Here is a 23,913-nt window from a genome sequence, read left to right as displayed (position 1 = left end):
TGCCTCCCACCCACCAGGCAGCTGCGTTGACTCGTCCTGCTGGGAAGGGCTTGTGTAAACACAGCAGGGAGCGCGCCTGTTTCCAGCGGAAGGGGCAGCGCCTCCCCAGAGCGTGCAGAGGAGTTTTACGCGTGGCCAGCCCCGGGGCGGGGGCAGATCAGGGTTAGGGTCTGAGCCCTAAGAGGGTGAGGGGGGAAATCCGCCCTGTGGTACGGTGGCCCCCTCTTGCAGCCAACCCTCAACAAAACAATGTCGCGGCGGAGTTCGGGGGAACGCTGGTGTAAAACCAGCGAGATCGATGCCTTGCACGGGAATGAAGGCAACAAATACGAACTTTTTCTCCCTGATCCTGCTCTAGGAAGAGTCTCTCAGAGAACAGCAGCCAAGGGAAACGGTGCCAATGAGCACTGCAGGCAGGGCTGCAAAGCCAGCCGCTGGACCCAGCTTCCCCCGCGGTGCAAAACCAGCATCTGGATCCAGCTCTCCCCACTCCCCCGCTGCAAGGACAATCCTGGATCCAGTTGTACACACACACGCACCGTTGCAAGGATAACTCTGGATCCACACAGGCCCCCCCCCCCCCAAGGAGGACCCTGAATCCAGTTGTACACACACACGCACCGTTGCAAGGATAACTCTGGATCGAATTGCACACTCACAGGCTCCCCCCGGCCCCCCGCAAGGACAACCCTGGATCCAGTTGTACACACACACCGTTGCAAGGATAACTCTGGATCCAACTACACCCACCCACCCCGCGCACTGCAAAGCCAGCGCCGGGATCGTTGTGGCTCCAGCCCCCGCCTGCCCCGGCTTCACAGAGCCAGGTGCGCGCTCAAGAGGAATTCGAATCTCCGCTTCTCTCTCCCCTTTTCTGACCCGGTTCCCCTTTAAGCGGAGCCGATCTGGTGCGAGCGAGTAGGGAATCCCTCTCGGGCCGCGTCATCCTAACCAAGGAAACCCGCGCTGGCGTCGGAGAACGCAAATGACCATCTTTGGCAACGTGCGCCAATGGCACAGACTAAAGGCGCCAGCGAGTGGGGGGAAGGGGCGGGCTCTGCCGGTAACAAATCCAGCGCGCCGGGCCCCGGGCTGCTCCCCCGCCGCACAGGGGATGGTGCCGTCTCGCCCTGCCGGGCTCTGAGATTGGTTTGCAGGCGGCGGGCTGGGTTTGGCCAAATCGGATCGAGTGGGCGGGGTGATTTTCCCCCCTCCCCCTGGCAGGTGGGAGACTCCCTTCGCAAGGTGGGGTGTGGCGAGCTGGGAGTTTGACGTGTGCGGCTCCACATGGTACAGCTCTCAGAGGGGCTGGATAATAAGAGTGTGGAGTTGAACTAATGCCATTGCACTGACTCATCCAGGGAGAGCAAAGGAGCTCAGAGAACAAGATACCAGAGAGACTCTCAGACAGAAAGGGGGGCAGGCGACAAGGGGGGAGAAGAGAGAGACTCACACGCGGGCAGAGACGGGCAGGCAGCAAGTGTAAAGATCAATAATTAAGGGAGTTTAAAAAGAAATCAAGAGGCTAAAATCCTGGACTGAGTCATCCAGTCCAGTGAGAGCAGGGAACTGGCACTTTTATAAAGGACTTAATTAAATAGCAGGCAAAGAGCCTCTTGATTGAAAACTACAGAGCCGGAGAAGCGTTGAAACCAGAACAAATATTCACAGGAAGTCTGAAGGAGGGCAATAGACACGCGCGTTTTAAGTGTGTGTGTTTAGGTCTCTTTTTCCTCCCCTTTCTCTTCGGAGCAAATGTGACAGATTTTAAGATAGAAAGAGACTCTAAACCAAAGAGAGACGTCTAATTACACTTCTTTTTGCGGCAAAATTTAAATTCACATTTTTTTCGGAGTGCACCAAAGACCTCTGGGATTAGAGAGAGTGGCTCTATTTTGTGAAGTGGGGAATATTATTCCCCCCTAGTCTTGAGTGGAGGAAAAGGTTGAGGAAAGGGCTTTATTTTAACTTTTTTTATTTAAAAAAACACACACAAATCTTTACGGAGTGCAGTTGGAAGGCTGAAAATAAAAATCAGGCGAGAGAGGTGGAGAAATAGAGCGTGTGTGTAAAGGAAAAAACCTTGTGTTTCTCTCCGGCTTCTACCTCGGATCATGTACCAGGACTATCCCGGGAACTTTGATACCTCCTCCAGGGGCAGCAGCGGCTCTCCAGGCCACCCAGAGACTTACTCCAGCGGCACAGCACAACAGGTAGGGGCGGTCACAGGTACCTTGCCATGCAACTGACATGATCAAACCTTCCCCCCCCCCTTCCAGTGCATCTTTATTTCTGATCATCTGAGCACCCTCTGCTGTGGGACCCAAGGACAGTAGGTAACACAATTCTGTCTTCCACTTTGCATACTAAGAGTTTTACTTTGAGACCAGGTCTCCGCTTCAGATAGGATTAAATAATATAGCGTGGCTGTGTATAACGTCGGTGTGTCTGTAATATCCTTGTTATATGGTGCTTTTGTGGGCCATTTTCCTGTAAGATACTTAAAAAAAAATCTGCTTAACCAAAGTTCACTTGCCACACCCAGTCCACTTTCTGAGCGCCTTTATCAGACCTCTGCCTAGCTGGAGATTAGGGGAATAATAGGTGCTGCCTATCCTTTGGCACTCCGAGTCCACGCCTTAAAAGGAGGGGGAAAACAACTTCTGTCTTTGCAAGAGTTTGGGCGTTTTTGTGTAAGTGTAAATAATGAGGAATCTAATCTACGGATTTACAGGACGCCAGGTCAGGAGAGAAAAGCAACGTTTAATCGCCAGTGCAGCTAAGTGTTTGGGGTGGGTGGGTGTGTTTAAGTATTGCTTTGTATTTCCTCTTGAAACTACCGTCTCAAGCGATCCAGTTGCTGTCAGCGAGGCAGCGGGGTCTGTGCTGCAAACACACACCCTAGTGCTGCCGCCGCCGCGACATTACTGGGTCGGCCACTCATCGTGGGTTCTGCTGTCCTCTGCTGGAGTTAATATGGGGCTGAAAGAAGCAACGTGTGTATGTGAGGGAGGGAGACTGTAACGCATATACTTTCGTTTTATGCCAGTTTGGGGATTGGAGGCTGTGTGTGTGTGTGTGTGTGGATTCCTGGTGGATTTCCTAGTGGGAGTAATTACAAAAAGAGAGTGTATTAAAATTACTTTCAATCAATTTGTCTCTGTGTATGGAAATGTGTATGTGTTTATATATAAATACATGCAGTATGTTGTGCATATAGTGTATGACTGCTGCTCTGCACCTTATGTGCATATTTGAGTGTATGCAATGAATTTGCGTTACCACTTCTTATATGAAATGTTTCACAGTGCCAAAAATATCAACTCTTACTCTGCTATCCACTAAAATAGTGTTCTTTGCTATACTTATCCCATGTGCTAGCTGAGCATACCTACAGCCATGGCAGATGTCATCAAACAGGCACTGAAGACTTGGAAGTCAGAATCCCTGACTTTGATTTATCCTTGGAAAGAGAAGGGAATGCGATGTAACCTGAAATACTGCCAGTTCTGTAGGAATTCAACCAAACATTCAACTCAAATGAAATGGTGCTAGTTACTACTGTTTACATTTGTGTTTTAAAATGCCATCTATTATTGGTGACATTTCAGAATCTTGATGAGAGACAGGACACCAGGAAATAGGGTCTGATCCTGACATCCCTAGGCAGCTTGCCTGAGTAAAAAATGCAGAGGTGGGTCCTTGATCTTTACACAAGAGTATCACACCTTAATCTCATCAGTCTGCTTTCAGATTGCTCCCAAAGCCTGTAGATAAGAGATAAATTTCTAAGTAGACCAATAGTTTTAAGACTAAGGTGGGAATGCTCCAAGAAGGGTTGTTCCTGGCTCCTCTGCTTCATAAACTTTCCTGGAAAAGAAGACTTTCTGTTTTCTGCTCAGATAACTCAGATTGTATCACTGAACACAAACCTGGTATCTAGCTCCAATTCCTACAGTCAAGAGACTCAGACTCTTAAAAATAATAGTAATAATAATAAAATGAAAAATTGAAAGAACATTACATGGTCTTTGGGTCACAGTTCTATTTGGGACTTTCCCCAACCTAATTGAAGTAGTTATCCCTTTTTTTAGTATAAAACACTGAAAGGAAGAAAGAATGGTTTAAAAAAAAATCCATCCACCCATAGGGAGAGTATAATCATTGGCTAAGCAGAAAGCAGGTGTTGGCTAATTCACAGCCTGGTGTAATACGCATATCCATTTCCATACTATCATTAATTGTAAAAGCTTACTTTGTTATTTGGTACCTTTCCGCAATAATAGTTTACATCTGCCTTTCATGCCAAGGAATCCGCAAGGTAACTGAAAAATAATAAAATCTGTGAAACTCTCTCCTGCTTTGTTTTAGTTAGAAGCTCTTCCCTCCCCCACCACCTTCTCCCAAGTAGACAAGCTGTTTTGTGAGCTGAACCAAAACAGCATTACTTCCCTTGACATCTATATGCTATTACTTTAATAGGTCTTGTGATACTTAGTCTCAAGGTCCTTTATTGCAAGGGAGTTAAAATATACGGAATCTTTTTAAGTAGATTTTATTTGATTTGGAAGGTGTTTAAATAATTCCAGTACAGTGCGCCTCCCCCCCCTCCCTTTTAAATAGTGTCTGTCTGTGAGGATGGAATGTGTTTTTGTATCAGCCAGGCTTTCTACGTACCTAGGGAGTGATATTTTTGCTTTCTTCTGGTATTCAGACATTCCTCAGCTCACTGATTGCTGCTTGTTGGTATTTACTGTTCAGTTTTCCTGGTCTCTTGACCCTCAGAATGCAAGCTCTTACAGAACTCATGGGATCTAGTTACATTTTTGAGATAACTTTCCTTGTTGTAAGCTTCTGGTCTTGAATAATATTGGAACTAGAAGAATGGAAGATATTTCCTGTTGAAGTTGCGTGACTACATGAACCTAAAAGGTTGGCCTTTTTTTTCTTTTTTTTTTAAATGGGCCTTTTTCCTTTTAGTTTTCCTAGGAAAACACTTCAGAAAGGCTTATGTGCCTGCATAAACTAAATCCATGGCTTCTGTGGAAAGCATTACGCAATCGGGCCAGTTACACAAACCTAGATTATTTCATAACTTGTTTACATCAGCTGGCCTTCTCTCTCCCTCTCTTCTTTCTCTCTCCCTCTTTTTTTCCCACCAGGGTTGCTTCATCTCCCCTCCCGCCCCCCACCAATTATTATTATTTCTTGCATAATTTGTACAAATTAACTGGAAGAGTGGGAGACGCATCAAGAAGTCATAGGATCATTTTTAAAAAATATCGCCCTATATTAAGCTTTGCCAACAGTACCAGCCTGTGACATTCCTCAGATCAAAGAACTTTTACCAGAAATGACTCAAAAGTTTCCCAGCTCTCTCCAAATATACCTCGTTGGTGCCCTCTGTAGGATAATCCCAGTAGGAATGCTTCCAGGGATTGTAGTTTGGAATCAGATTATTCACTCGTTTTCAGTGAATGTGAGGAGGGAGGAGAAAAGAGGGGAGAGAAGAGGGTTGAGAAATTAAACATGCTTGGACAGCTTGGAGCTCTTGCTTTTCGTTTTTGTTTTGTATGTTTCAAATTCAGTACATACAGTAGATCAAGTGAATTTTGCAGAGGCTGTGACACATTGATTGGCTGTGTTGAATGTGTGAGTTAATGAAGTCTAAATGAAATGAGCCGGTTTTATTTTTTTCCCCTTGTTGTTTTTTCTTTCAAACTGCTAGAGAGAGAGAGAGAGTGCATGTGTGTTTGATATGGATGCCAGAATAAATAAGGTTACTATCTTGATAGGTTTTAGATCAGGACACTGGCTTAATAAGGACATAAGTGTTTTCTTTAAAAATGTGGGAGACTTCTCAAGACGCTTGAGTGTCTTCTTTCCCCTTGATCCTTGCAGATTTTGTAGATTAGGATCAAACAGAAGCCTCACCTCTGTTTTAGGAATTGCTCTGTTCCACTGATTCTGTACTGTGGAAATCAGCGGTTTTATTACCACATAAAATACACAACTTGCAAAGTTTTCTTTTGAATCTTTCTTCTTCAGAAGCAAGAAAGGCTGCATCAGAAATCGTCTTTCTGAGCCAAAACTTTGATGCCTTGTAACTGTTCTATCCTTATGGTGCAGCACTGTGATGTTTTTTAATGTTATGTAAAATATTATATTCCTAATAACAAATTTGCCATGTGGCAAATGTAGAATTTAATGAGGATAATATATTTGCTCTTTCAAACTGGAAGATTTCCTCCTACATATTATCCCACTGCAGTGCCTGACCTGCAAGGAAACTACCTGCATGAGAAAAGCTTGCAATATTGGGCTGTTAATTTGTTATAGGATCATTTGGGTTGGAGGGGATCAACCTTTCTTGGGTTCATGGGCAGCAGTGACTCACTTGGAACAGCACGGAAGTTCCCCATTAAGATGAGGAACGTAAAGTGCAGTCCCATCAGCCTGAAATATCACACAGTTGCTGGTGTATATACAGGTCTTTGTGACCCACTGATCTTGCCCATCCCTCTGCATTTTGTGGCAAGATTTAATTCATTATCTTTGGAATGTCCCTGGGAGATGGAGCATCGGAGGCCATTACCTAGTCCCATGTTTTAGATTATAATGGAAACAGACCTTAGCCCTTTTGTAGTGAAACAGTGGGAAAGCTAGAGGAGCGTTTGTCTTTTACCAGGGAATGTGATGGTATCTTGATCTGCATGTTGCTTGGGGCCGTGCTAGGGCAATGGCGCTGCAATATTGCAGTGGTTGTACGTTCCGGAGTGGGGTGTTGGGATCTAAAGTGTGCAGCATTACCATTTTACTATTGCTAAACATTGTATATAGAGCCATGAATCTCCATGGCACTGTAAGTCCTTTGGTGTCTGTTTCTGAAATCTAAATAAAACATAAAACAACCAGTCAGGAGAGGGTGGGTGTGGGGATTACTGCTGATGAGATGAATGCCGGAGGCTATAAAGTGAGATTTGAAGGAAGGGGGACTAAGGGAGGGAGAACTTGGTGGATGAGGGTAGGGAGAGTGTTCCAGGAATAAGGGCCAGCATGATGGAAGGTTTGATGGGAAAGGAGAAATAGTTAGAGGTGGGAAGAGCAGTGGACAGACTAAGGGGAATGAGCTGAGATACAGGTGAGGGCAAGATTATGCAGGCCTGCTAGGCGAGGGGAGGAAATTGGCACCCAATGGACTTCAAAAGGAGGTGGAGTGGGGTCAGAGCCTGCCACTGAAAACTACAGTATCACAGTGGATTAGACCTGAAAGAATATTAGATGCCTCGTAGGTAACCACTGTGGCATTCCAGTGGCAAAGGAGTTGGGGCTACTAGCATTTTTGTAAAGGAAAGTGAATGGCAGTGGAGTGTCTGATTTGTAAAGCAGGCAAGTTGATCGAGATGGGAAGGAGAATGGGAATCATGGCCCCTCGAGCACCAAACAGAATGTGCAAACGACCACGTTTACATGTAGTAGGTAACTGTGCATTCGGCTTAGAGACCCAACGTGAGTCAGAGTGGAGCGTCTTTTAAGACAGTCTTGTGATAGTGACACATCCTGTAATTAGTTCGATGGCGAAAGGAGAATAATAACGGAGGATTTTTACTGACACCTTTCTGAGTTGCCTGTCTCAGCAGAAATTTTCTGAAGCCATTTTAAGGGATTAGAAAGCAGGCTAGTGAAAAGGAGGATACGTGTCCCGGCAGAAACTATAGATGTGTCCTTCTCCCTCTAAGCCTGTCAGAGACAACTTTGGGCACAAAGGCTAATACCCTGGGTTTACAGATGGATGGTCCAAGCCTTTAGCACAATCCAGGGATGCAGTTAAAGCTCCATCTACAAGACAAAACCCTGCCTTAACCCTGTATAGATGCCTTTATCTTGTTACTGGCCCCCTGAGCTGGTTGTGTTTGGCACTGTTACCACTGCCAGGAATAGGTGTGTTGAGAAGAACTGGATCTGTGTGATTGCAAATTTAAGGGCAGTGACCTTTCCATTGACAGAGGGCCTGATCTCCTAATGGATTGGGAGAAGTTAGTATCTGACCCTTCATCCGGATAATTGGGTGATTATTATAATTTTTATGACCTGTCAGATGTGAACTCCTTCCTGGTTATGAGGAGTTGAAGGTCAGAATGTATGTCACTGCAAGGGTCATTACCCTTAGGTTTGCAATAAACTCTGCTGAATGATAATTTTGCACATCTGTAGTACTTTCCATACAGGGCTGTTAACACATTTTGCAATTGTTAATTTGGCCTCACAACACCAAGGTGAAGACAGTAAGAATAATTATTCCCCACTTTAAAGGGGGGTGGTGGAACTGTAGCACAGAAAGGTGAAGATCACACAGGAAATCAGTAGCAGAGTTTGAAGTAGAATCCAGAGCTCCTGACTGTCAAAGCTGTTCTTTAACTGCTAAACTAGCTCATGCTTCCTCTTTGTGACCTTAATGTCCTGGTAATTTTTCATTTATCTCATCCCAGCACTAGTTACGCTATATAATGTGGAGACATGAAGACATCCTGTCCTGTAATACAAGCATAGCTTACCTTGTTGGCGAACAGGGGGAGGAGTGGGAAATATAGTTGGTTTTTTTTTTCAGCAAACTCCTTTATAGGAGTGATGAAGAACAGTACAGAAGTTTGCAGTTTCTTCTGACTAATTAGGTAGACCCAAGAGGTCTGGAGATCTCAGGAAAATGGCCTGCCTTGTGAGGTTTTGAGTACATCCAGTCTTTGTTAGATTCAGGACCCAAGGTTCTGGTGGGGCTTTTGCTGAAGGTTTGATATCAGGGGACAGGTTCATTCTTACATTCCCTCCATTTACTGATTCATTTGTTTCTTCTCCTAACTTTCCCCCTTAGTTTGGGGCTGTCTGGTGCTTTACGTTGGAATTTTTTTGTGTTTTAAGTGGCTCTTTTGGGCCCAATTCTGGTTGGGTTGAAGTCATTGGGAATTTGGGCCAATGTTAGACACACAGAGTCCAATGGCTAAAGTTCTGGTCCTGTAAAAATCTGAAAAATGATTTGTATAGGCCTTGATTTAGGAAAACACTTAAGCACATGCTTAACTTCAAGATCATCTTTAATGCTTAAGTACTCTTCTGAATCGGGGTCATGGTGGTGGTGATTTCCCATCCCTCCAGTTTTGTAACTCCTGTGATATCATTTTGTTGACCTAAAGATGTGCATTTGCACAGGATCATTTCAAGGGCCACAAACTGTTGTTAGCTGATAGTTCTCACCTCTGGTCCTAAAACTCTATTGTCACTTCTGTATTCAAAGTTCACAATGTTGGTGAAAGACATGTCTTTAAAACCTAATCTAAACTTTGAGTGTCTCCTGAAAGGATCTCTTCCTAGACAAAAGCATTCTTTCTCTCGTGTGTCTCCCTCCTGGACACATCATTGTTTTCCTAGTTGTTTAGTGCCAGCATATTATCCAGGTGGATTTACTTAAGTCTGACTGAAACCAGGTGTACAAGTTTTATGGAGGAGATCATTACCTATTGTCTTGGTTTTATTGCTGCCTTGTTTTGTCTAGACAATGCCAAGAGCTGCAAGGAACTTGTCCAATCTGAATCCTGAAACACATTTTATAGGCTGCATTTAAAATATGTATACATGCACATAACCGTCCCAGAGCTGGACTGATCACATTATACCCTAGAACCTGTATGTGGTGAGCATGGTTCCTCATAATGAAAGCCCTGAGTTGTTGTGATGTTTCTCTGCTACCACTGCAATTCTCTAGACAAACCTTCCATTCATAGAGCCATATCCTCTGGCCAAAGCTCCCGTGTTATATGGGCAGAACAGATCCCCTGTAAAAAGGTTCCACTAAACTGTACTTGGTGCTTGTGTTTATGGCTGAAGTTTCTCTTCCTTTTTTTTCTGGATTGATGGAGAAGTATTTTTCTAGAAACTCCTCAATTCCCCTTTTAGACTTGGCCATGACTTGCTGTGTGGGGTGAATGCTTCTATACAACACACTTTGCACTGTGTGCAGGGAGGGGAAGTGTATTATGGGAAAGAGAGGAGAAGTTTGGCAGGAGTGGGATTGGACGGGAGAGGGAAGGAGTTGCTTTGGGATTGGGGGTGGGGAAGAAGAGGTTGCTTGGCAGTGAGTCTCATTCAGGAGTGAAGTAAAACCAAACTGCACCCGAGCGTAATGGCATCAAGAAGTACAAATAATCATTGTGACAAGCGAAAAGGCCTTTCACTTCACACATCAGACCAGCATAGATCCTTCAACATGATAGGCTCCCACTGTGAGGCTTTTAGTTTTTGTTCAAGTACCAGAAGGTGCACGGGGCGTGTGCTGTCTATGCAGGTGCTCTCCGCCCCATCCACTCCTCAGGAACAAGTGCAAACACAGGCTATTCTGCATGCAAACTACATGGCATGTGTGGGGCAACCTGTTCTGCTGGTTGCCACACCATGCTGTCTGCTTGTGGAAAGGCGCAGCTCTCTATGCCATCTGTATATCGATGGGTCACTGAGTCCGTCTGCTTCGGGTGTTTATGTCCTGGTTCAGGTACCTACTTAGATTTTCCCAGTCAGGGCCAGCTCCAGTGTATTTGCCGCCCAAGTGGCGGCTGGGGGGAGCCTCGATTGGCGGCACTTCGGCAGCAGCTCAACTGCCACCACTTCTTTCTTCAACCCACCACTGAATTGCTGCCAAAGAGCTGGACCTGCTGCCCCTTTCCCTTAGCCGCCCCAAGCACCTGCTTCCTGCGCTAGTGCCTGGAGCTGGCCCTGTTCCCAGTGAATCTCCTTCTCCACTTGTTTCTGCTTAGACATCAATATTGTGCATGTACTGATTTCTCTCTCTCTTTTTTTGTCTCCTTCTAGAAATTCCGGATAGATATGCCAGGATCAGGCAGTGCTTTTATTCCCACCATTAATGCCATAACAACCAGCCAAGACCTGCAGTGGATGGTCCAGCCCACCGTCATCACCTCCATGTCGAGTCCCTACTCTCGCTCACATCCCTACAACCATCCTCTGCCCAGCCTGTCTTCAGTTGGTGGACATACAGCCCTTCAGAGACCCGGTGTCATAAAAACTATTGGGACCACAGTGGGCAGGAGGAGAAGAGATGAGCAGGTAACCATAGGGGATAGACTGCCTCATCCTAACTTGCCAGCTAAGCAGGTTTGGCTATAGCTGGTGTTTGGATGGGCAACTGTAAGACAAACTTGGGTGCTGCAAGTAATAGGGCTGGTGATTCAGTAGGTGGTGCTCTTGTCTGAAACTGACTGATACCCACCCCAGGTTGGTACTGTGTTGCTGGAAGGGCTTTCTTATGGGTGATGCCTAAAAACCCAAGGCCCAGACAACTTGTGGCTTTACAAGGATCCCATGGCACCTTTTGCAAGAGTAAGAGGGTTTTAATTCCTCTATGGCTGACTAAATTCTATTTGGCCAATTGATTTGTCTCCCTAAAACTCCCCCCTCCTTGCATTTTTCAATGGGTAACATATTCTTCACTTCCTGTCCTCAATTTGATATGTGGTGTTATGGTGCTTTGTTAAATAGCTGCCAGGTTTCCCTTTCAGAGGTGGCTGCATTTTGGTGGTAGGTTAATTAATTCCTAGCGCCAGATCCTGTGTGTGCGTGTCTGTGTGTGTGTGAGTGATGGGGAAAAAGGTGGCTTTCACTCGCGTTTCCACTCCTTCTGTCCTAGGAGTGCCACAGGGCTGCTCCAAGGACTGTTCAGTCTGTTCCAGATTTCTGGAGCAGAGCACACTCTGATCACACTCCTTTCCATCCTGCCATCCAGGGCTGGCCCTTGCTTTACACAGGCCTTTCAGGTCCCTCAGCATATTGCACGAAAGGAGGTAATTTTATTGCTGTGACATCATTACAAATTGTAATTCTGCCAAGCTCCTTCAAAGGCTTCACAAGTCTGGGCCAATCTGTGGCTTCACATCAAAACCAGGTGAAACTCTGTAGTCTAGACTGGGTTTCAGTTTGAGTTTATTTGGCTGGGGCCTCAAACAGGAGAAAACCTCAGAAGAGCTGAGTTTTACACAATCTGCTTAAAAAAACAAAACCAGGGGATTGGAGGAGGAGGGAGGGCTGACCCTGGAGTGCCACACCATCCCTTCTCCTCTGGGCCAATTCCTTCCTCTTCCCATGTGCGCCCCAACTAGCTGATCCCACTCTGATTCCAGTGTTGTGTGCTGGCATGAGCGTGAAACTAACCAGAACTGGGCCGTGGGAGGCTTTTACTGCGCAAACATATGCTTATTAAGAAGAGCCGTCTGTGTAGGGGGCGGCTGGAGATCAAAGTCTATTTCCTAATGGGTAGGTGTCCACATGGCAAACCCAACAACATCCCATCCCTCGGTGGCAGTCTGCGCAAGGATTGAATGATCTTGTCAACTGAGCCCGTTTTGTCCAGGGCTTTGCCGCTCAGGGACATTAGTATGGCTGGTGTGGGCAAGCTTGGACTGCCACTGTTCACACTGTACCTGTTATATGGATTAATAGCAGACTGCAGCCTCCAGGGCAGTCAAACCAGTGCCTGCCATTAGTGCGAAATTCACTTCTAAAGAAACTATAAATAATCTGGATCGCCCTGTGTTACTCTGAAGCTGCACTCGTGCAGACCTTTGCAGAGCAATGCAATGGGACACTGCGTCTGGCCAGCAGGTTAGATGGGTATTGCACAAGGTCTGTTTTTAATCAAACAATAAGCCCTGCTTTTACTTCCCCCATCATCTGTTTTGATTGTCAGTCTGACTATTTTAGCCTGTCTGGTTTTTTGAGATTTCAAAGGCAGGCAAGGGGTTAACATTGCTCATCATGAATGAAAATCCCCTTGGTGCAGAGGGCTAACACAGTTCCATTTTTAAGCCCTATTTTTATAAGCATATGTCTGCTCAAGAAGAGCCCAATCCTCCATTAGGAGTAAAGAGGTCCATAGGTCTTGTGCTGCACTAGGGTCCAATGCTCTGTTATCTAAAGTGGAGGAAAGCTGGCACTAGAACTAGAGGAATAATTAGCAACAAATTATATGACAAACGTTACCTCTGCGTTCACAAATGGGCCGTGAAGAGCTCCCGATATCCTCCAATTTGATTGATGTGTGACTTTATTTCCTGAAGAATGTCTGCCAGTGATTCCTGGTCTGTGGCTTGTTTGTGAGCGATTTCATTGTGGGTCCTTCAGATTCTAGCTGTGCTGATTAGATGTATGCTGTGTTCGGTACCTGATGGGCTGAATGGGGCTCCTAGGGTCAGATTTCTGCTGTGTGGGCTCATGAATCAAATTCATAATTCATTTTCTGAGAATATTCTGTAATAGTTGCTGAAAATAGGCTGTTCTGGTGAATGTTTCTGCCGGCAAACCTATCTAGTAGCATATTCATGCAGAATGAATACAAAAGGGGTACAAACAATGCAGAACTGGCCTCCTTTAAAAACACCAAGGTCTGTTTCTATTTTTAGGCCCCAGTTAATGTTACAAATGAAAATATTCTGTGCCAGATCAGGGCCTGAGTTGTCACCAGTCGTGGTTATTCATGGGACTTGTTAAAGTGGCAACCTGAGCCAGATCATTAAACAGAATTGAAATTACTGGGAAGAAAATTTTGGTCTGAAATATGTTTCAGTGGGACTTGTACTCCTAAATCCCATTGGTGCTTTTGAGAATCCCATCCATAGGCCCTAGGTCAGCTGACAATTTAAGCATGTGCTTTAGGGTTCTGCTGAGCAGGGGCCATATAAACTGTATATATGGTATATGCACACACATATGTACATTTTATACATAATAAAAATCCATGTGTGTGCAATCCAAAATTAAAAATCACAGAAATGTATAAAGTTAATAAAAGACCAAAAGCACAATGGGATTGGTGGGAGGGGGAACACACACAGATTAAAATGAACTTCCTGAAATGGGAATGACTGCCACAAATATATATAAATAAATAAAAACCCAGAATGAAATTAGGCAAAGTTTAAAAAAAAAATCATAAAAAAGAACAGATACTGAAAATGATGACTAGCTTGTTCACAGCCCTGGAGGTATTAAAACTGAAAGTTTATTCTTTTTTTCTTTAGTTAAAATGCTTCCATTATTTGTTGGCAATTTACTTTTTTGCATTCGATCAACCTGGAGGTTAACACCAGATTAGTCAGTTTCAGTTTTGTTTCTAATCAGTGGGACTGATCCTTACTGGTTTAATGCTGCAGAGCAAGTCTGAAGTCAGTGGAGCTGTCTCGGTGCACACCAGCTGAGGATCTGGCCCAGCGTCACTCTTTGCTTCTCGTGTTCTAGTTGTGAACCCTTCATGGGAGTGATAAAATCCAAACAAAAAGCTAGTTTGCATTGGTATTTAAAAATGGTGGGCCAGCATCCTCAGCTGGTGTAAGTCTAGGTAGCAGCATGGGGTTCATTCAGTGTGCGGATTTACATCAGCTGAGGAGCTGGCCTGGTATCTATAACGATGGAAGAATTTCTGTTACTGTGAGATTTTGCAAATGTTGTCCCCAAACCTAGATTTTTGAGCCTGACTTGACTGGACATTGCAGGTCATCTGCTGCCCTTGAGTACTCTGGATTTACAACAGTGTCACTCCATGGGCTTCTGAGAGAACATAATCTGCCCCAGGGGTCTTTTTATGTTGCTGGATGGTTGCCTGCAGATACAGGAAGTACAGTGTGCTATCTTGGCTGGTGCTTGGAACTCTGGGGCCAGATCCTCAGCTGGTGTAAATTAGCATAGCTCCATTGACTTCAATAAAGCTAGTTTGATTTGCACCCGCTGAGGATCTGGTCCCTGACCTTCAGGTTAACGACTGTGCTTGTGTGGAAAAAGCAGATATTTTGTTTCAAGAAAGAGGCGCTTACAACATCTTGCTCTGGTTTTGCTTAATGTGCCACCCACTGTCTGCTTGGCCTTGGCTGCAGATTCACTGTCTTCTTGCACAGGCCTGTCGTGCCCCTCTCTGCTTCGACTCTCTTCATTAGGGAGCCAATCCTAGGAGAGATGCTGAGCGCCTTCATCTTCCAGCCACCTCCCTGGGAGTTGAGCGTGTGCAGCACCTCATAGAATCAGGCCCTTTTCGCTCTGTGGTGAACTACTGTTCACAAAGTGCAAGGAAGGATTTGCTCAGATCTTGTGGTTTGGTTTTGAGTTTGTTTATTTATTTATTTATTTTGGTATGTGCCTACAGCTGTCACCTGAGGAAGAGGAGAAGCGAAGGATCCGGAGAGAGAGGAACAAGCTGGCAGCTGCTAAGTGTCGTAACAGGCGTCGAGAGCTAACAGAGAAACTCCAGGCGGTATGTACTCTGCACACATCTCTCCCCTCCTGGATATACACCCCTTGGATCACTCTAAACCATGCCTCTCCTCCTGCCGGTGGGTGACACAAGTACACTGCAACGTTTGTACCACGTTCCCTTTCAGTGGCTGGTTCAAGTCAGGTTAAAAATCACTGCTTCCTACTGCTATCAGCTAGTGAAGTTGCTCCTTTAGCTCATGTGGTAGAGTTATGTGCTGTGGTGCTCAATATCCTGGGTTCAGCCTATGTGAGGAGTATTACACTTGCACCCATGTGCCCCTCCCCCCACAACTCTCTTGTTGTTTGCCCAAGTTATAAGCATATAAAGTTGTTTCACTGTCACACCCTCCAAACCCCACCTTCTTTTCAGTGCTTGATTATCAGTATAGATTTTCCCTTTACATGATATGATTTGTTTGTGTTAATTCATGCTGCAGTAATTGAATAGGTTAAACCCCTATTGCAAATCCCAGTATACTCCAGAAGGCTCTTTCTACAGTCCCCTGGAAAGGTAGGATGGTCCAGTGGTGTAAAATGGGATAACAGCTTTCCCCTGCCTCAGAGGGGCGTTATGAGGTTAAAAACATTAATGATAGTGAGGTGCTCAGATACAATAATAATGGGGGCCATACAAGTGCCTAAGATACTTTGGTTTTCATATGAGGACCAATACATCACTTGTTCTGCCCCAGAACCTAGTTGCCTACTGCAGTGATTAGGAGCCATCTGGAATTTCCCCGGGGGTCTCTTCGCTTCACAGAGTTGTTGGTGCCTGAGTAGCTGGGATAACAGCAAAAGGGGACAGCTGGCTGGGGATGAGCATGGAACCAGGAGTGGAAACTCAGGCCAGTAGAACCCCTTTACATTAGGCTAAATGCCCAAAGCAGTTTTGAGCGTTTGAAATGTGCCAGGTGAAACGGCGGTAACTTTCCTTTAACACGCAATGGCAGATTAGCCCCAGGCACTACAGCAGTGGTGGAGGAAGGGCCACCCTGAGAATGAAGTAGAGGCAGGCTTTTCTCTGTCATTCATAACTTGTACTTCTGCACCCTGGATGCCATGCATCATTGTTCGTGATTCCCCTAATACCCATTTATGGCTGGCACGCTCCACTGCAGCAAGGACCAGCAGTCTCTGAGGTCCCAGGGGTACATTGTTTGACAGGCAGTACCAAACACACTCTTTCAGAGCCAAAGTGGTAGCTCCCAAAGGGTTGCTATGTTTCTTACTGCTCGTAGATGGTCTCTGAGAGGGGTATGTAGCATATCTGCTCAGTTTCTCTCTGTGCTTAGCACATTCTGCCAAGGCTCCGACTTTGCCCACCGCTCTCTCCCCTCACGTCATTTATTTATTTCTCCTCGGTCTGCAGGAAACGGAGGAGCTGGAGGAAGAGAAATCGGTGCTGCAGAAGGAGATCGCTGAACTCCAGAAAGAGAAGGATAAGCTGGAGTTCATGCTGGTGGCTCATGGCCCTGTGTGCAAAATCAGCCCCGAGGAGCGACGCACCCCACCATCTCACAGCCTCCAGACTGTCCGGACTGGAGTGAGTGGAGCAGTGGTGGTGAAGCAGGAGCCAGTGGAAGAAGAGATCCCATCCTCCTCTTTGGGCCTCAACAAAGTTCAGAGATCTGTCATTAAGCCCATCAGCATTGCAGGGGGGTTTTATGGGGAGGAGCCACTCAACACTCCCATTGTGGTGACCTCGACGCCCGCGATCACCCCTGGCACCTCCAACCTAGTTTTCACGTACCCCAGCGTGCTGGATCAGGAGTCTCCTCTCTCCCCTTCGGAGTCATGCTCCAAAGCTCACCGGAGAAGTAGCAGCAGCGGTGACCAGTCCTCAGATTCCTTGAACTCTCCAACCCTGTTGGCCTTGTAACCTCCCTGTGTCCCACATTTGCCAGTGTGTTACATCGCCACCCAGGACTGTGGGGGGAGAACCTCCTCCACAAGATTAAAGACAGGGACAAGGGCGTTCAAGCACAAGGGCAGCAAGAGCAAGAGAAGGGGAAATGTAGCTCCAGGAGCCTCCTGGAGCAGGAAGAACAAGAACAAATGTAAACTCCATGGAAGAAATGGTTATGGTGGAATTGACATGCCCAGCCCATCTGGGGAGGGGAATCTCCCCTCTGGAGGCACTGCCTATGGAAACCTCTTTGTGTGTTTAATGGACTTGGGAAACACGCTTGGCTAGGACTGGAGGCAAGCTGCAGAAAATCACTAGTCACCCCCTACCTTTGTGAACTGATCTGATTAGTTACTCTCTGTGCTTAGTTCATTCTGGTTCGTTGATCTCTCTCTCTTTCTGTTACTGATCCCATGACATTTCATCTAGTCGATATCCACTCTAAAGGCTTGTTATGATCTTTGTTAGCTGCTGCGGATGATGTTGGGAGGGGCTGTGGGAAATTCTTGCTGTTGTCAAGATGGGGAGTGTTGGGAGGAGTCACAAATGCTTGGTCACAGGGATGGCGCTTGTAAGTCAATAGCCCACAAGCTCAGTGGCAAGGACGTCATGAACTGAGGGGAAGATTTGTTTGGAGGAGTTGGAGGGTGTGAGATGGACGCGTTGTCCCGTTTTCCCCTCTTTCCCCCTGCCCCCATGCTGTAAAGGTCAGATTAGCAGAATGCCTAGTAATGGGAACTGGAATGGTGCCCCGGTAGCTGATAGGATACCAGAGTCCATTTCCACTAGCCGGTGTCTTTGGCAGCATTTCTCCTGTAATTAGTGTTTGTCAAATCTGCTGCTGGACCCTTTGTTTCCTTCACCCTGGCCAACTGCCACCTTGGGCGCAATGCATCCTGCTCCTCCTCCTCCTCCTCAGTGTGCCTGACTCAGATGCTGATTCCACTCCATGGGCAAACCCTTCTTCCTCAGCCCATATTTCCAGAACATATCACTGACGAGGAAGTGACATTCCTCGTCCAGGAAAGAGATTTACTAAGAACAAAAGGGTGAAATTGCCTGAATGTTCTCTTGTCACCCAGGCAACAATGCAATTTGCATCTCTGCTGTCTTTCCTTGTATGTATCATTGCACCTTGATTCCTAGCCCCGTTGTATTTTGCTACTTGCTGGATTGGGGGATTTTTAATTCTGGTATTCAAGACAAGCAGAGCCTCTGCCTCTAACAGTGGATCCTCTGTCTTCTCCTACGCAGGGTCTCAGCTGACAGTGCTGAGTGCACGCAATGGGCATGGCCATTTAAAATTAATGTTCACTACTGAAAATAGTGATATGCTTAACCTCAGCTCCTCTGGAGCCAAGTCCAACTCCTACTGAAGTTGATGGCGCTTGCACACCGTGCTCAGGTGCACCACTGGGTTTTCCAAGATCGAGTGCATGGATGTTGGGTCAGGCTCCTGGTGTAGTAGCTGAGAGCTCATTTCAGTGCATTCAAAGAGTATCTCCATTAGTCTGTCCGCTGACGCTGCTGTGTCAGCATATCTAATTGTGTGTGGTATAATCTTCTTTGGTTTATCAATTGAAATCTGGGTATGTTCTGAATTAGGCTGGACTGTGGAGAAATCTTTGGTGCAGTGTTTTATTTTAGGGCCCAATCCTGTGAGATGCTGAGCACCCTCGGGTCCTACTGCCTCTGTTGGGATTTAACAGTACTCAGCACCTCAGAGGTTTGGGCTTTTTATGTAGTAATCATGGATTCTATCAGACCCTCACTGTTGTATCAGTTTTAAAGGGATACTGTCTGAATGTAGGTTTTGTTTAAAACCAAACCAAACCCACGCATTTACAAAACGTGCCAGGAACAGAAATGTTTTAGTGACTTGTTCATGAAACTGAAATTCATTGATTCTGTTTTTTCTTAATTATGTGAACATTCCTTACTTTATGCTAGTGCCAGAGACCCAAAACTGACTACAGACCAAAGGTAAAACTAACCAGTTAGTTTCATTGTCCTTAGTTGAAGTGCAAAACTTAACTGATTTAATGGAAATAAAGGTAAATGATTTTAAACATTTTTCAATAAGTAGCCCAGAGAAGATTCTGTAAAATGTCTCCTATGTTTCATTTCCACTCATGCAGGGCAGAAGATAATATTAACAAGCGGTGACTCCTAAACACATGTAATTTCTCCCCGGGCCAGTTGACCTGAGCCACTGTTCTGCAGGGACCTCCCTAGAATTAATTCATGATTAGCATACCCATTAAGAAGAACTGAGTAGGTACCTGTTTCCCCATCTTTCTGAAGATTACAAAACTGGTAGTGTGTGAGCAAAAGGCTCTTCTAAAGTCTCCTTAGTACCAAACTGAATCTGTGGTGTCTTGAAAAATAACTTGTCCCATCTTCTAATGTGTCTTCAGGTGATGCTCACAATCCCATCAGCTATCTACTTGATTTGGGATCAGACAGTCCTTTTCATTACTGTGGAGGGATGGAGAGAAATCTGTCCAAGAGTGGAGGACCTAGCCAGCTTTTGTGGGCAATCAGGGTAGCAAAATAGAACGTTTCTGAAAGAAATTTTCAAGTGTCCTTTCCCCTGCCAATAAAACCCTCTTTTGCCAGCCAGCCAGAGTTAGTCCCAGAAATGAGAAATTATCTTTTCACATCTGGATTGCTTTCTATAAGATGTCTCAAGTTTTTTTCTCCCCTCCAGATATCAGATCCTCTTCTGCTTAATTGGGCAAGTTTGGGCCTAAACTTAATTGGGCCTTCCTCTGCAGCACGGGCCTGGGACACTTGCAGGTTTAAGCTAGTGTAAATCGGGGGTTCTCTGTAACTTGACGTCTTTAAACTGCGATTTGAGACTTGAATAACTCAGCCAGAGGTTAGGGGTCTATTACAGGAGTGGGCACCTGAGATTCTGTGGCCTGAAATGTGCAGGAGGTCAGACTAGATGATCATGATGGTCCCTTCTGACCTCAAAGTCTATGAGTATTGGCCTGTGTCTGTCTCTCCTCCAAGCCATAGAACCCCACTCCTCATCTCTGTGACATGGGCATACAGCCGAGGGAGAACCAGGCTCCTCTTTAGGCCTAGTTCGTTGAGATGTTACCCAAAGGAGCCCCAGCCTCCTCCCTGGTACTCACCTTCCTCCTGCCCAGGGCTGGCTCCAGGCACCAGCCGAGCAAGCTCATGCTCGGGGCGGCAGATTCTAAGGGGCGGCATTCCGCCCAAATCTAGGGTGGCGTGGCTGCCTTTTTTTTTTTGGTTCGCCGCTCTGGTCTCCCTGCACCATGGTTGTTTTTTTTTGTTGTTTTTTGCTTTGCTTGCGGCAGCAAAAAAGCCGGGAGCCGGCCCTGCTCCTGCCCTCACTGTTCCCCTTGTTTTGATCTTTCAGTGAGCACTTCAGAGCTGAGCCCAAGACAGCAGCATCCCTGCTGAGTGGTGACCCCTTAGGCAGTGTGTTTGTGACCGTTAGGAGCAGAGGAACCCTCTTCTAATATCTGAAAATACCTTGGACCACTTGTCAGTTGTGACAGTTTTTATAGTTGTGTATCTTATAAATTAAAACAAACAGAAAGCAAGAGGGGAAAATCTAGAAGCTCTGCAGCCTTTTCCATCTGCTTTCTTTGCCCCCTCCCTCAGAAACCCTTCAGGGAATCCCAGGTTAAGAACCTCTGTTGTTAGGCCACAGGGCTTGTGCATTCCACTTGAGTGGAGGCTTATCAGGGCAGGTAGCCTTGGCTTTGCTTACTCTGTTGCAAATCAGACACAGCATGACCTCTCTGCTGCTATGAGCTGGCTCGGGATTCATCTTTTCCCAGTGTCAGGTTCACCTGCCCTCTGTCAGACAGTGATATGCTCCACCATTTTGCAACCAGGAATCTCCATGTACACCTGTGTCATGGTGATTTCTAAATGTGCAATGTCTCCAAATGTTCTCTTTGTAGTTGGGGACATATCGCAACTAGGGTCTGATCCAAAGGCTATGTAAATCCATGGCCATCTTTCCACTGACTTAAACAGGCTTTGGATCAGTCCTCCAGTGTCTGGCCCTGGCTCAGTAAAGCACCCGAGCACATGTTTAAAGTGTGCATGCATCTGACGAAGTGGGTATTCACCCATGAAAGCTTATGCTCCAATATGTCTGTTAGTCTATAAGATTCCACAGGACTCTGTCACATTTAAAGTAAATCGCTCCTGAATTGGAGGAGCAGCAGCAAAGGAAACATAAATCAAAGGCAACATTCTTTCAACCACCACATACTTTTTCTCATGCTGATTTCAGCCCATTTCCCATCCCCTCCCAGCTCTGGCATGGCCCCTATCTATTCCTTCCTCTTTGGTGAGGGGGCTGACTAAGTCTGAAAGCTGAGTGATAGGCCTGGGACCAACCTGCTGGGGGGTCAATAGTTTGGGTTGGTTTATTTTTTTTTAAATATTATCTAAATGATCTATTAAATTCATCTGAACCCTTCATTTTGCTGCTTTCTGTATGTAGGATCCACCTGGCCTTCATCCTAAAAAAGCCTAGTATCTCATTATTTATTGGCAGGCAAACATTTTGTGTCTGCTCCAACAGCTCTGCCCACCATTAACTTAACATCCTCCCAACTCATGTTCCTGTTTTGGTTTGGTTTGGTTTTTTTCAACTCTAAAGCAGAATTCTGAAATGCTTTAAAATAATAATTTCCACAGTGACCATTACAAGATCATTCTCATCAAAAAGGCCAGATCAAATGTTTTAAGAAAGAAGGGAACAATTTACATTTTATTTCTTATTTATTTGTCATGTTTACATCTCTTTCTCTGTTCCAGACCTGGATATAATAATGAGAGCATTAAAAATACTTCAATTGTTTGGTTTTGCTGGTTAATAATGCTTTTTTCTTTTACTTAAAAAGGAAAAAAAAAGATTCCTGAATTATTTTTTCTTGTCTGTATAAAATGTATAGAGATATTTGTTTTTAAAGATGCATTATCACTCCTTTGTGAACAGTAGCTGGGGCTGGGGACAAATCTCAGAGTACAAGATAATAATAAAATCCTGTCTGTTCTACTTAATTGTTCTCACCGTATGATTAAAGGGTTATTCCACTTTCTTGTTTGTGGTTACTTGATATTAAAAATGTGTAGAAACTAGGTATCTGATTGTTTTTGCTCAATGAGAGGATAAAATGTTGTGTATATATTTAGATATACTGTGTAGTTCAAAGTAACATCAATAAGGGATAGTGCATCTTTATTAGAGCGAGAAGTTACTAGTGTCAACTGAAGTCTACTTTAAGATCCTTGAAGAAAACGGCCTGATTCTAATTCCATTTGCATGTGTGTAAATCAGGAGTAACGCCTCTGAAAAGGGAATAAGTGGAGTTACACTGGTATAAAACTGGTGTGAGAGAAATTGGACTCAGACTCCCAAGATTCATACAAATCTGTGGCGATCTATGTATGTTTGGGGCCCCATTATTCCCCCCGCCCCCAATTTAGATAATGATTTTTTTTCTTTTTGCCTGGGGTGAAATGATTCCTATCAAGAAGGTTCTTAAAGGTGACTGCTAAATTGGGACTCTTTGCTCATTTTGATCTTTGGCTTACACACTGCGCTGCTTGGGCAGCGGTTGCAGCTGCAGCTGCTGGCGCTGTGTGGAGTGTGGCCGCACTGGGCGGCACCAGCGCAGCTGTACCAGCACAGCAGTGGAGCCAGCGCTGCAGTTCAGCCACGTGTGGGCGCTATCTGTGCATGCAGGGGGCCCAGCTGTTGGTCGGTCCGTTTTGGCGCTGTTTTGGGCCAGAGGTTAATTCCGCTTCGAGGCGTGAAGTGTTCCGGTGCCGCTGGTCACATCGTCCAGTTCCGCTTTTGCGTTTGGCTCGCAGCATTTCCATTTGCGTTTGTCAGCGCTTCTCGATTGTCTTTCTGAATCTCTCTGTGAATCGCGATTTCTGTGGCAAATGCAGAGGTCTCTGCTGATGAGCTGTGCCAGCACAGTGAAGGCTTCTGCAAGATTCTCCAGCTTGATCTTTCTGCCCAGGCCATGATATGAGAGTCAGCGATGATACCGGAGAGGATTTCAATGTGGCACTGCGCCGCACAGCAATGCTCAGCGTTTGAGCTGGGCTTCAGGCTCGTTTGGGTCATGGGACTGCATCGGAGTGGAAACAAGTGGTGGTGAGCTGTGGCTGAAGAACGTGGAGTGAAGAAAGTGACGTAGGACTGCCTGCTGTGTGCTCTGCACTGCTGAGGCTGCAAACGACTGGACTGAGTGCAGGCCGCCACTCTGGTGGAAAAGCGGGGTGGAACAAGACTGGTGGGGCAACGGAAGAGTGCTAAAATTGTCGGCCTGGGAACCAGTGGGTGAAGAAAGGAGGTGGGGTGGAGTTGTTTGTGGAAAGGTTTTGTTGCAGTTTGCAACAAAGTGGGAGCAAAAGGCAAGGACAAGGGGATTAATGCAGGACGTGAGGATGGGCTTGAACCTAGTGGTGTGGGGAACTGTGGAGGGTTGGGTGATGGGGGAGCATATTTGGATTCTGGCCCCACCTCCCCGGATAATGAGGACGCCTATTCCCTTTCTTGGTCCCATATTCTTTGGGCGTACGCTTGGATTTTCATTGTGTTGTGGGACATTTAGGTGTCATTGGGTTTGCAGGAGCATGATGGCAGGGTGCATGATAGGGATCTGAAGGGAGACTTTTCCCAGCAGTGGCCT

At 45.8% G+C, this 23,913-nt stretch overlaps 1 protein-coding gene across 3 annotated transcripts; it reads left to right on the top strand.

The window, feature by feature from the left end:
- The first annotated feature begins 1,165 nt into the window (after positions 1 to 1,165).
- Positions 1,166 to 22,307, top strand: FOSL2 (FOS like 2, AP-1 transcription factor subunit). Of its 3 annotated transcripts, none has more exons than XM_039531862.1 (4): positions 1,166 to 2,213; positions 10,858 to 11,112; positions 15,194 to 15,301; positions 16,673 to 22,307. In XM_039531862.1, the coding sequence occupies exons 1-4, from the start codon at positions 2,115 to 2,117 to the stop codon at positions 17,180 to 17,182; spliced, it is 972 nt and encodes a 323-aa protein (XP_039387796.1). In that variant the 5' UTR covers positions 1,166 to 2,114; the 3' UTR covers positions 17,183 to 22,307. The 3 variants fall into 3 exon arrangements, with proteins under 3 accessions (XP_039387796.1, XP_039387798.1, XP_039387797.1); XM_039531864.1 differs by lacking the exon at positions 1,166 to 2,213 and adding an exon at positions 2,313 to 2,336; XM_039531863.1 differs by lacking the exon at positions 1,166 to 2,213 and adding an exon at positions 8,403 to 8,463.
- The last annotated feature ends 1,606 nt before the right edge of the window (positions 22,308 to 23,913 follow it).

Source organism: Mauremys reevesii, linkage group 3 (genome assembly GCF_016161935.1).
Source record: "Mauremys reevesii isolate NIE-2019 linkage group 3, ASM1616193v1, whole genome shotgun sequence".
Classification (NCBI taxonomy): Eukaryota; Metazoa; Chordata; order Testudines; family Geoemydidae; genus Mauremys; species Mauremys reevesii.
This window is presented reverse-complemented; position numbering and strand designations above follow the sequence as displayed.